A 13,780-nucleotide genomic window follows, 5' to 3' on the forward strand; every position below is an offset into this window, starting at 1 on the left:
CCTTTCAAAGTCTTCGATCTAACCCACTCAGCCACCGAAGGTTCGACCAAACCACGTAGCTCCAACAACTAGTTGTTCGAATCACGTATTTTGAGTACCCTTCTCATAAGTGTGAACTGGCTCTGTTCCCACGGTTTAAAGTAATAGTGATCAAACTTAAACAGTGAGTGCGTGATTTTAGTTTTACGCCCCACTCAGCAATATTTCAGCTATATGGCGGCAGACTGTAAATAATCGAGTCTGAACCAGACAATCCAATGATCAACAGCATGTGTCAACCAAGTCAGCGAGCCTGACCAACCGATCCCGTTAGTCGGCTCTTACGACAAGCATAGTCGCCTATTATGACAAGCATGGGTTGCTGAAGGCCTATTCTACCCCGGACCTTCACGGGTCCTTAAAATATAAATTACCTTTGTGATTATAACATCTTAGGCAAGTACAATACTTGTCATTTGAAGTGTACCGAGAAATTGCTGGACTTTCTCATTGATAACATCTTTGTGAAATTTTGGGTGTAGAACATTTAGCCAAGAAGCAGGCATCCCAGTGTGCACCATCTGTGCTCCCCTCCTTGCGGATCTCTTTCTTTATGCATACGAATGAGAATTTCTGACTGGGTTGGCAAAATCAAAACCACAAAATTTAACTTAAAATCAAAACCAGAAAATTTAACTTAAGCTTTTGATGATTCGAAGATCTAATATCGTTCCAATAACCAACTGCCCTCTTCTGATTTACTCACCGAAACCTGAAATTAAAGAGCCAAGTGAGACTGCCTAATCTATTATATTATATTAAGATGTATGCATAAAGATTCAGAGTAACCAAAAACCCTCTAGCAACATGACGTTAGAAACGGATTCGGGTTCGGATTCGAATCCCGAATCTGAATATTTTTTTCGGATTCGGAGTTATGACCAACAGTGTCAGTATACATTATCTCACGCTTCTAAGGTACTGTATGCTCCTTGTGAGCCTGGGTATCTTAAAATCATAAACAACTAAACTGCAGTTTTCAATTGTTTGAACCTCAAGTTTGAGTTTTCTTCACATTCGGTTTTCGGCATTGTATGTATGTATGTATGTATGTATGTATGTATGTATGTGTGTGTGTGTGCGTGCGTGCGTGCGTGCGTGCGTGCGTGCGTGCATGCATGCGTGCATGCATGGATGTATGTGTGTGTCCGTATGTATGTATGTATGTATGTATGTATGTTCGTGCGTGAGTGCATGCATGCATGGATGTGTGTGTGTGTGTGTATGTATGTATGTATGTATGTATGTATGTATGTATGTATGTATGTATGTATGTATGTATGTATGTATGTATGTATGTATGTATGTGCAAGTAGGTAGCACGTGAACGTTGGGGATCACTAGTCTCAACGATGGGTATAAAAGGTTGAACGCAGTCTGTCGATTATTCACAGTATTTGGAATATTGTTGACGGACGCAACATGCCACTTCTACATGAAGCCAACTGTCATATCACCATTGGTCTCCTTGAAGCTGGCCAGTCCCAACGCGCAGTTGCCCGGCGCATGAATGTTCACCAAAGCACCATTTTATAGCTCTGGGAAAGATATCGCCGGCAAATTTCGTTACAGACGACCCTCTCATCGGGCGACCTCGAGCGAGGTGGAGAGGGAGAGCACATTATATTACATATATTACATAGAAATTTCCGTGTCTCGTGAAAGTTACAGAGTGTCCCTCAACAATATGTTGACATGTTCCACAGTTATTTCTGTTACATTTGAACACAATTCAATGTAAATTTCTTAAATGTAAATTTTGCTTTGGTTAGGATCTTTGTAAGATTCTGATTTTGTCATTTGCTACTTATTATTTTTCTTTGTCTTATTTTTCTAGATGTCCAAATCAATGTTGAAATCTAGAAATGTACATTACACAATGCCATTTTAGAAAGTGGTCAAATGTAACATGTGCCATATTTGCGGTTAAGCGGCTGACCTTGTGTGCTGGCGATTAGGTGCCTGACTCTGAGGGTGCGGATTCGAATCCCGAGTGGGATTAAACCAAACAGGTACTGGAATTTATACTTTAATAAGAAAGTGTAATCCCAAATATGACATGTGTTAAAACTAAAATGCTTCAATGCATAAGACAGAAAAAATTGTTGACAGTGATAGGAAGTCTGCTAATGACAATATGTAGTCCAGAATTTCACTCACTGACCCCACCCAATTTGAACTTAGCACCCATCACGCTATACACCATAAACAAAACACACTGCTTTCTGTCTCTGTCACATTATGCAATTACACAGTCGGGAAGGTGTGATACTTGTACACATGATACGTTATGATGTTTGCAAACGAACTGCATCCATTTTTCTCGGATGACTGGATCCAGTGGTAGACGGTGCAAACTCAGATTGTCCGTTTCAAGTCCTGCTTTTACCTGGACGAACGACAGTTTCCAGCCACGTAGTAGTTTGCCATCTTGGTATTTGTCAACTGGTTTGGAGTGAGCATGTATTTGCAAATCGTAACATATCTCTTGTTTGACAACGGTACAAAATTCCATATCGAAACGTCGCATCATATACAATAAAAGAGTTTGTTACCCATAAAGAATCATACTGTCTAATAACTCACCATATTTCTAGAGTGCCAATCAAACAGATCGTTTCTATATAAACACGCATTGAACCGTCAGTGTATCGCCAAATGAACCAGACAATGAAATGACTTCGATACACTAGAGTACACATCCACCCGCTCTGACTGGGTTCGATCTTACAGATGTTTCGTTCAAGGGAAGTAAACCCAGTTACAAAATATTGCACATTTGATTCGCGATTGTACACTTATAATTTTGTTATTTGTTTTTTGTTCACAATCAGCAATGTATGTTATATGTCATGAACAGTGATAATTGTGTTTGAATTATGTTTGACTTTTTGGTTGCACGTGACCTTTAAAAGACATAGAAGTACTAGATAATTTCGATAAATGGGTTGTAAAAAGATTAAAAAGATATTAAATATTTCATCATAATGAATAACTGAAATGGTTAGTGGCTGTACCATCAAAACGTGTTGAAGTATTGTAAAATTATTGTCCTCCTGAGAGACCCGTGAAGGTCCGGGGTAGAATAGGCCTTCAGCAACCCATGCTTGTCGTAAGAGGCGACTAACGGGATCGGGAGGTCAGGCTCGCTGACTTGGTTGACACTTGTCATCAGTTCCCAATTGCACAGATCGATGCCCATGCTGTTGATCAGTGGATTGCCTGGTCCAGACTCGATTATTTACAGACGTATAGCTGGCATATTGCTGAGAGCGGCGTAAAACTAAACCCACTCACTCACTCACTCACTTGTCCTCCTGAGAGGGTACGTAAGTCCCCGAATCTGAAAAATATATACAGATTCGGGATTCAAATGTCGAAACCCGAATATGAAGAAAAGTCAAACTTGAGGCTGAAATATGGAAAAACGTAGTTTTTTGTATTTATGTTTGTAAGATTTGAATGCCGAAAATGAATATTCATAGATACATTGATACATAGATAGATACATAAATAGATACATAGATACATGCATAGATACATACATAGCATATGTTTACGGGTGCCACCTGTAGAGCAGGATACGCTCACCTTTCCGCGAACACCTTGTATAATCAATGTGATTCATAAACAGATGCATTGTCATTGTATCGCATGGTGACAATCACTGGATTGTTTGGTTTGGACTCGATTGTTTTACAAACAGCATCGTATACCTACAACTGAAACAAATATATCCTCCCTACATAATCAATGGACTCTACTTTTAGCAGAGATTTCTTATTGATGTGAAAAGGGTTTGTCGCTTCCATTTGACAGTTTTGCGGGATTCCAATCAACATTTTCAGAGCGAGGCACCTTTGCCAGAATGCAAACCCAGCGACATAACACATGGCCGGCGGCATTGCGTGCAATATTTACAGATGTTAAATATCGATTGGGTTTTACATGTACAATACAGTGAAACGCGGATATGTCACAGCGTGTTTCAAGTTCGTAATGACCTAAGACTATGATACATGTATATAGATTCTGACTTTGATGGCTGGCTTTGTTATTGTGTTGAAGATTGACTCCTCATAATTATTCGTCTCTAAACTTAAATACTGTATCAGTGTTTTGTATATGTTTTGTTTGTTGTTTGACACCGCACTCAACAACCTTCCACACATATAACGACCCGTGAAGGTCCCGGGGTAGAATAGGCCTTCAGCAATCCATGCTTGCCATAAAAGGCGACTATGCTTGTCGTAAGAGGCTACTAACGGGATCGGGTGGTCAGGCTCGATGACTTGGTTGACACATGTCATCGACTTCCAATTGCGCAGATCGATGCTAATGTTGTTGATCACTGGATTGTCTGGTCCAGACTCGATTATTCACAGACCGCCGCCATATAGGTGGCATATTGATGAGTGCGGCGTAAAGCTAAACTCACTCACTCCACACATATAACGGGGTGGAAAAACCCATTGCCCGACGTCCCAGTCCAGTGTCTTTTCTGTCGGGCAAGCAGATTTGTGTATGTTGCTGTACTGATGTCCAGCTGACTTTACAATGCCGATGATGTTGCTTATTTACATAATCAACAAGAATTCGGCAGGTATAAAGAAAAAGTGATCAGGTCAAGTGACTTTGCATGTGCCACTGTAGCGAACGTCACTAGCAACTGTAAAATGTATTTCTACCTTAGTAGGTAATAAGTAATCTGCCACAGCCACACAATAGCATTCGTCATAGCCACACAAAAGAATTCTTCACCCAAACAAAGGTATTCCTTAAGCAGGACAAAAGAAATTCCTAAGGAGCATAGTGCAGGACAAAAGAAATTCCTAAGGAGCATAGTGCAGGACAAAAGAAATTCCTAAGGAGCATAGTGCAGGGCAAAAGAAAGGAGCATAGGAGTAACCTTAGGGGTCGGAAAACATTCCTACAGATGTCCCCCAGGTGTGTACAGAATCGCTAACTCACATTCCACAGTTGCCCCATTTACACAATACACATTCCTTCTATACTAAATTGAAAAGATTCTATACAATAACAAATTTTTATTGTAATGTATTTAAAATATTATCAAAGAATTGTTTATAACGGAATAATGGTATAGCTTGCATCTATTTCAATCGCTTGAAACAAAATTCTCATCATTCTATGTCACAACTCAACAATAAAGAGAATATAGCTTTAACTAGCTCATTTGTTTAGCGCTCTATATAACTTTAAAGTTATTAACGACACCTAACTGCGTGAATCACTCCTACTCAACGTTTAACTGTGAGCGCGAAAGGATTAATCATGATTATCCAACGCATACAGTGTTCTTTCCACTGTACTGTCAGACTTCGCGTTATTGTATGTTTACACATTAGTGTTATGTAGGTCACCGCATATTTGCCTTGCGCTAACTATATCCAGGGGACCTTCAACTTGCATCACATGGATAGTTAGCCAACGAGTCAATTCAGCCACCATCGTGTTATTGTATACATCCATGTTATCTATGACGCTGCGCATATTTACCTTTATACTCAGACTACACAGTCCTAATAGCTACTCTTCTTGTCAGGTTGTTTTTTATTACACCACTGCTAATAACGTTTTCTGCGGAGTTTGAAAATATCATGCCGCGATTTTAACAATAAAGCATGACTGACGAAAAACTTTTACAAAGCAAGTTTATCACGATTTTTTATTTACTTAATGAAGTGTTAAAATCAACACATTACAGTCTCCTGACCGCTATGCCCACATCGTGTTATTACATTTTTACATATCGTTGTACTGTAGGTCGTCTTTAACAGGAGAGCGTACCGAATCGCCATACATGTCTGCTTGCTAGCATACAAAGAATGCCTATCAATTCAAGCATGTATTTATTTGACGTCATGTTTGTGGTTGAATTAGTTGTAATCTCATGACTAAGGAAAATTTTTCACAGCATGTTTACAATCACGATTTTTTCTTTGTTTTATGTAAAAATAAACTATTCAAGTTGTGTTACACTCCATTTAATCATGCTCACTTCAAGACAGTTTTTACATGTGTATAAGAGTCGTGTAACTATGCCGTGACAGGGCTGAGGTGAAATAAATAAATTCTGTTCACTTCTTTTTTAGTTGTATAAAATCTTGTTCAACACATTGCTTTGCTTCAATTCGTCATGAGTTCTCGAAAGAAGAACAGCGATTTAAAGCAGAACAAAGCATTAGAAAAGTATTATTTCAACCCGCAAAGACCAGGCGCTTTCTATGGTCCATCTAAAATGCGTGATGAATTGAAGAAAAACAAGCAACACAAGATATCTGTTGGTAGTTGTGGACATTCTTTCACGCTACGCTTTTGTCTCGCCTTTGGAGAATAAGAGACCACTTACAGTGGTGAAATCTTTCAAAAACATACTCAAATCAAGACGACCAAAGAAAGTTCGTACTGATGCCGGATCTGAGTTTCGTGGAGAATTGGAATCATTTTTGAAAAAGGAAAACATCTCCCACATCATCACACGTAATGAAAACATTAAAAGCAATTATGTGGAACGTTTCAACAGAACACTGAAATCTTTGATCACACGTTATATGACACATAACAACATCAATGAATACCTTCCTATATTGCCTCAACTGGTACAGAATTACAATCACACTTTACATTCATCACTGCCTTATTTATCACCAGCACAAGTGAATAAAAGCAACGAATTGAAAGTATGGCAACACCTATATGTCAAACCTTTGAGGAAACAACTCAAGAGTAATTTCAAGTATAATACAGTGAAGAAATCCAAATATAAGGTTGGAGATATTGTTCGCATTCCATATCTGGGGAAACCATTCAGTAAGGAACTTGATTTACGATGGACTCAAGAATTGTTTAAAATAGCTCATCGCTACAAAAGGCAAGAAGTAGCCTTGTACAGAATTAGAGACTTTCGTCATCAGCCAATTAATGGAACGTTTTATACTCAAGAACTTCAAAAAGTAAGCAAAGGTGAGGACATTGAGTGGCAGGTGGAAAACATCCTGAAACGTCAACGTAGAGGAGGTAAAACCTATGTTCTTGTGCGATGGTTAGGATGGCCAAGTACGTTTGATTCTTATGTGGAAGAAAGTCGGTTGAAAGATTTGTGATGGAGAAATATATTTTCCTTGAGTCTTCAGATTCAAAAGAAAGCTATTTTAAGGACAACAGCCCCTATCATTTCCGTGTGAAACTGAATCAAGGACTGGCGTTTGACGGATTTTGGGTTGTTTCATTAACAGAGTTGAATTTTGGGAAACTGACGGATGTGGACAAAATCCAAGATCCGTATGTAAACATACTGTGCAACTTGTGTGATAGTTCTCTGGTAGGAGATGCTCAGTTACCATTGTTGAGACGCATTGACTTGAGGTTGGGACCTAACTTCACCTTTGCAAACGAATATAATATTCATGTGGTATTGAAAGAATCACCTGTTATAGAAATTGTTATAAAACCCAGTGATGAAGCAGCCTTGTCATTCTTGAGCGAGGAGACCAGTCCAACACTTCACTTACAGCGATATCCATTTGCAAGTTAAGATGGAAGACTATCCTCTCTATGTACCTCACTATGAAAATTGGAAACATTACTTCAAGAAACTGAGCACAAGTCACCAACAATACCACAATGGAAAATTACCAGCTAAAGTAATACCATCTCATACAGTGAAAAGAAAAGAAGGAGGACCTTCGGTTGAATTGCAAATGACATCAGAGACTCAGAGCACAGTAGAGAAAGCAGATGCCAAAGAGAGACGTCGCAAGTCTTTAAAAAGAGCTGCAGGAGAACAGATCATCACTTCTTAGAGGATACGTCAGACAGACAACACTACTCCTTCTAAGACAGCTAAAGGTTTAACGTGCACACCTGTGCAGGAAACGATATTTTCAGTTAACACAATGGCACTCTTATCCAGCAGTAACTTTTCGGAATATCTCCCAGATTCTTACTCTCTTTTTTCGCTTCCAAGTTACACAACAACCACAGAGATGTTCTATTTCAACGATGTACGTCCATTAAGCCAAATCAACGACTCGTCACCATCGGAATTTGCTATCCCTAATCAGGGTAGTGAGTACATTGATTTGAAGAGAACAAGACTACATGTGAAACTTAAAGTGGTGCATGACGATGCTACATCATCTTCACTGCTGAGGATAAAGAAAGTGGGGCCTATCAACTTGTTTTTACAGTCCCTGTTCTCTCAAGTTTCGGTGTCCCTGGGAAATCAATTGATATCGAGTGCAAATAATCACTATCCCTATGAAAGCATGTTTAAGACATTGTTGAATTATGGAGCAGACGCCAAGAGTTCACAGTTAACATCACAATTGTTCTATAAAGATACTGGTAATGACAATGATGACATTGAATCAACTGATGCTGTTGCTGGTGGTAATGATGGATTGTTGAAACGTGGTGACTTCATTGCTAAAAGTCAAGAGATCACAATGGTTGGCAATTTGTTTGAAGATGTGTTCAGCATGGATCGCTATTTGATTAACGGAGTAAAATTGAATGTAACCTTGTATAGAACCGATCCTCAGTTTTGTCTTATGAGTGGAGTTGGTAATACTAAATACAAAATAAGTATTTTAGATGCGACACTTAAAGTGTGTTATTTGAAAGTGAACCCAGCTTTAATTCTGGCTCATAACACTTTGTTTGAAGAAAAGACCAACGGGAAACCAAACAATGCACTGTATTCCTATGTGAAGACAGAAGTCAAATCAACCACTATTCCTGTGTCTACTGAATCATTTACGATTGAGAATATCTCAAATCCTGTTGCCCATCGATACACAGTTGCATTTGTTGAGAGCAGTAGTATGTCTGGTTCTTTGGTGAAGAATCCATACAACTTTCAATCGAGTGTGATCAAAAAGGTTACTCTGAATGTAAATGGTGTCAGTCTCCCTGGGAGAGCATCCAGTGCAGATGACGCAGACACCTATCTGAATCTCTTTGATGGGGTGAATGTAAAGAGAGAAAGTAAAGGCAACTTCATCAGCAGAAAAGAATTTTTACTTGGAAGTGCCCTTTTTGTGTTCGAACTGAACGAAACTGGGACTGAACATCTGAGTCTAGTAAGACGGGGAAATGTATCACTAGAAATTCAGTTCAATGCTGCCTTAACCAAAACACTGAGTTGTATTGTCATGACTGAAAGGACCTCACTGATAGAAATTGACCAAGCCAGGAATGTATATGTCAAGTGAGAGAAGATGAAAGCTACAGAATTGTTATGTGCTATTCAATGTGATCCTGTGCTTAGAAACCATGTCTTAGGAGTGTACGCTAGAGACACTTTACCTGTGCTTACATCTTCAATTGGAATGATATGATTGTATCTCAGTATATTTGTCACTATTTTAAGTATTGTACTCCTTCCTGTTTTGGTTGCCAATGAAACTATGTATCATATTTGTACGATGGAAAGACAACATTTAATAAAATGTAGTTTAGTTTAAATCCTGTGGTTGTTCTTTGTATAAAAACGACATCATGTGAGGTTTTAACTCACTAGTACAATACACTGGTGAGCACACACATGCATGTGATACACCATTTCGTTTACAACCTCTGAACTGAACAGAGCTATGGATGTTTGTGGACGCTTTAATGATTTTGAATCAGATTGTGTTGGTGTGACACATAATTCTCCTGATGGACAAAAGTTTACCGATAGACTGGCTTCGTTCAAGACTTGGCCCATTCAGATGAAACAGTCACCTAAATCCATGGCTGAAGCAGGATTTATTTACACAGGACAATCTGATAAAGTGTACTGCTTCAAGTGTAAACTTCGTGCATCACAGTGGATACCAGAAGATGATCCCATGAGTGAACATTTTAGGCTGTCTCCTCATTGTGATTACATTCAGATGGTTGGTGAACCTCAAGATAACAAAACAAATTGAAATCAAGATGGAGTTTTATTAATGTTGTCGATTGTTATGTCATATCTTAATATATTTGTTGTTATTCTAAATACTTTTAGCCTTTGTGTATGGGTTGTGTATAATACATAGTATGTAACCATGTGACAAGTATTTATGTGTTTATGTATGTATCAATTATTGTATATATATATACAGAAACGTTTTTAAAAAAAGTAATAAAAGATTAGTTTAGTTGAAATTAAGCGTTTGTTTTATGTTCTTCTATACATTAGTTGTTGAGGGTGTAATTCAATTCATTACTGATAAAAAGAATGAGTTGGGCACACACCCTCTGACACAAGATAAACAAACAAACAAACAAGGAGAGCTTGCATTCAAACTTTATTGAAACCTTGACATGAAGCATATTTATAGATTTCCAAAGACACAAAATCATTGATTACATGAACATGTACAAGTAGCAATTGTGTCATAACATCTTTCTCTGCGACAAATAAAATGAAAAAGTCCAATTTTAAACATGTCTGAATGACAAGAACACATCATTTCCTTGTGCAAAGTGTGTTATTTGCTATCAGAAAGTTTTCGTAATGATGTCACTCCATAGAGTGAAATCTTCTTTTTCCTTTGTCTAACGTGACCCCGTTTCTGGCTATGAATGTTTTTCAAAATATGAATCAAGCTGGATCTGGGTTTAGGTTGCATCTTCCTCCTTCAATGTCATGGTTTCAAACGACAAAGAAAATAGCCTGAACACGTAAACATTTCATTCTTGCTCACTCTGGTCATCATCACCATCCATCTGTTCTTCCTGTGTAACCATGTCAGATTCAGCATCACTCTCCATGTCCGGCATATCTATACGAGTCATTATCTCTTTCACTTTCGGTTTAAGAAAGAGTTTGATCTTACTTTGGATGATGATTTGATCATTTCTTCTAGACTGTCTAGAAGCGTTTGAAACAGAGGTGCCTGTTTAAAGTATTGGGTGTATTCTATAACGCTGTTTAGACTGCTAGTCAATTGATTTTCCCACAGTTGTTTCATCTTTCTGCCAATCCACTCCTCGGTTAGACCATTCTGTTTGTACCTTCTTGATTTGAATATTCTCATGATATAAGTCATACACCCGCTTCCAGATGTGTTGTAAGCCCACATTTTGCCACTCCTCAGCTTCCATGTTGGTGAGCAGTATCTGACCTCGACGACGCTTGGGAACAGGTCCTCCACCCTTTTGAGAGGATGAGTCATTTTCATCATCATCATCATCATCACTGACATTCTTGATTTCAGATCATTTGGTTCGTTTCCTAATTGCTTTATGGTTATTGACAGGACACCAGGTCTTGATGTGGTTTTGCAGATCTGTTACATTATCCATCAACACTCCACAGTCAGCACAAGCAATAGCCATAATGAAAGGACCTGTCTCGCTATCCGTGTCTGAATCTGTTTCTGCATAGGGGTAATGATCAGCTCTGCTATGTTCTTCAGTTTTGCTGCTTGTCTGGACAGGTTTATCAAGTGAGGCTCCAGTTTTGCTGGGACTGACAATGATCTGCTTCCTAGGCTGTTCACGTTCACACTGAGCATTTGCTCCCCCATCTGTTTCTTTAATGATGTTCACATGCAGTCGGTCCCTGTCTTTTGTGGTATGTTTTAAATCAATGACCAGCTGACCATATGGCTTTTCTGTAATCTTTTCATACATAGACAAAAAGTAATCAATATTTTCAGGAAAGATTCTACGAGCAAAAAGTTAAAATTGTTGTTTGTCAATTGGTGAATGAAACAGGGTGACATAATGAGCGTTCAGTGCAATGTCTCTGGATTCTCGTCCTCTTGGAAACAGATTTTGAACAAGAAGAATCAGTATATTCTTGTGATGAGAAGTTTGAGTGAACAGTTTAGATATTTTCTTGTCAACTTTTGATTCAGCCCAAAAATTGTCCAATACCAAAACATTCCTCAAATTTGCATCAAAGTAGTTATCATCAGTGATATCATAGGGTAGGTCTTTGACAAAAGGAACGTTTTGGGGTAGTTGTTCACTAATAGTTTGATATAAGGGTTGCCATTGCATATAACACCAAACAATACGATCTGGAGGAGGTTAAATCAAACCATCTCGTAGAAGATGATATGTGAACATTGATTTCCCACAAGAGCTTGGTCCAACAACAAGAACATTTGAAGGAATTACAAATTTGAATTCTTTCTTCTGGTGTGAGCATACATTCTTAGGGAGAGGAGGAGGAGTGTTTATGTTACCATTAGGAGTAGTCGGAGGAGTAAAGAATTGTGTCGACCTATGAAATTGCTTCAGATGTCTCTGTAGGTTATCGCTTCTTGTAAATGTCTTACCACATTCAGGACAGGTGATCATTTCCATGGTGTTCCAACTACAAATGAGCAGGTTTATGAGTCTGAAGCAGTCTTTTATACCCACCAACCATCTTGTTATGTGTCAATTTTTGTAGAGCTCGTTTCAATTTAGTTTTGGCTCGTTGCAACACAGCTTGTGTTGTGGAAACATATTTTGTCTTCACAGGTTGTATTTTCTGTGGAGGTTTTGTTCCTGTCTTGTCTCTTGTCTCTCATGTTCCTCTTCTTTTTCTTGTAGATTAAATCATCTTTTCTTTTCTTCCATGATGCTCTTTTACATGATTTTGCTCTCCTTCTCTGTGATGATAAAGGTCCAAATATATCAGCTGTTGAATTTGTCCTCATGGTTCAACAATATGTCCTTTCTCTAAGCTGGAAAGCACAAAACTGTCTCTTTGCTAGATAACAGTGAGGTTTTATTATTTCTTTTGACGTGTACAGGACAGTTAAAGACCTAGGTTTACTTCAGTCCTCAGAGTATGCATATGTAAGTGTGTAGAGGGTGGATGTTCCCATCAAGAGATGAGGGAGTTGGTGTGTCTATTAGGAGGAGGAGGAGAAGAAGAAGGAGGGCCGTGGATGTTCCCATGAGGAGGAGGGAATGGAATGTTCTCATCAGGAGGAGGAGATGGATGTTTCCTATCAGGAGGACGACTTTTCTGTTAAAGATAGGAAGAGCAAAGGGGTTTCTACTTTCTACATTTTGTTATATCATCTCTCAGTTATGGTTGTTTCATTATAATAGTCATGTGAACATTACGTTAACAGGATAAGTTATCATAAGCTTGCATACTTTATGGGACCATTTCAATACCAAGTTGACATTGTCTGCTGGTTCACAGGAGCTGATGAATCTCTCTTTCTCTTGTCATTGCGGTTTTTAGTTGAGTAAGACAACACAACTGCTATTACCTTTTATCTGATTGTTTTTCTACAACTATATGCTTGTTCTTCCACGAAAAGGGATTTGATCTGCAGTGACTGGATTGATTGGATAAAGAGAATGAGACTTTTGGTATTGATGCTGGATTTGTCATACCTATGTATGCATTCAATGTGGGTAAATTTATAATATGTTCATTAAGCAACAATTATTTGTTTTCTTTTCTATGAAAGCAGTATTTTAAACTAAAAGTGATGAACTTTTTATCAATATTAAGGACTTTGCAAGTCTAGTTTTCGGTTCAGTAAGTGTTGGATATTTACACTTCTTTCAATTCACTCCCTGTATCGCATAAACCCTATTTACTTTGCAGTCTACTTTTGAAAAATATATGCATAGAGTCAGCTGGCCAAGTTTATCAGTTCTAAAAATGCATGTTGGAACTGCTAGCAAGCAAACATTATTTAACGATACTCTGTATGAGTGACAGATCGAACTATATCATATACGTTATGAAAGCATGTGATGACAGGTGTGAATGCACTTGGCT

General features: G+C 38.4%; 1 protein-coding gene across 1 annotated transcript; it reads left to right on the forward strand.

Moving 5' to 3' along the window:
• The first annotated feature begins 8,330 nt into the window (after nt 1-8,330).
• LOC137298702 (uncharacterized) lies at nt 8,331-9,278 on the forward strand. The gene has a single exon (XM_067830983.1). The coding sequence runs from the start codon at nt 8,331-8,333 to the stop codon at nt 9,276-9,278; it is 948 nt and encodes a 315-aa protein (XP_067687084.1).
• Nucleotides 9,279-13,780: the final 4,502 nt, after the last annotated feature.

The sequence above is a fragment of the Haliotis asinina genome, chromosome 10, assembly GCF_037392515.1.
Source record: "Haliotis asinina isolate JCU_RB_2024 chromosome 10, JCU_Hal_asi_v2, whole genome shotgun sequence".
Taxonomy (NCBI): domain Eukaryota; kingdom Metazoa; phylum Mollusca; class Gastropoda; order Lepetellida; family Haliotidae; genus Haliotis; species Haliotis asinina.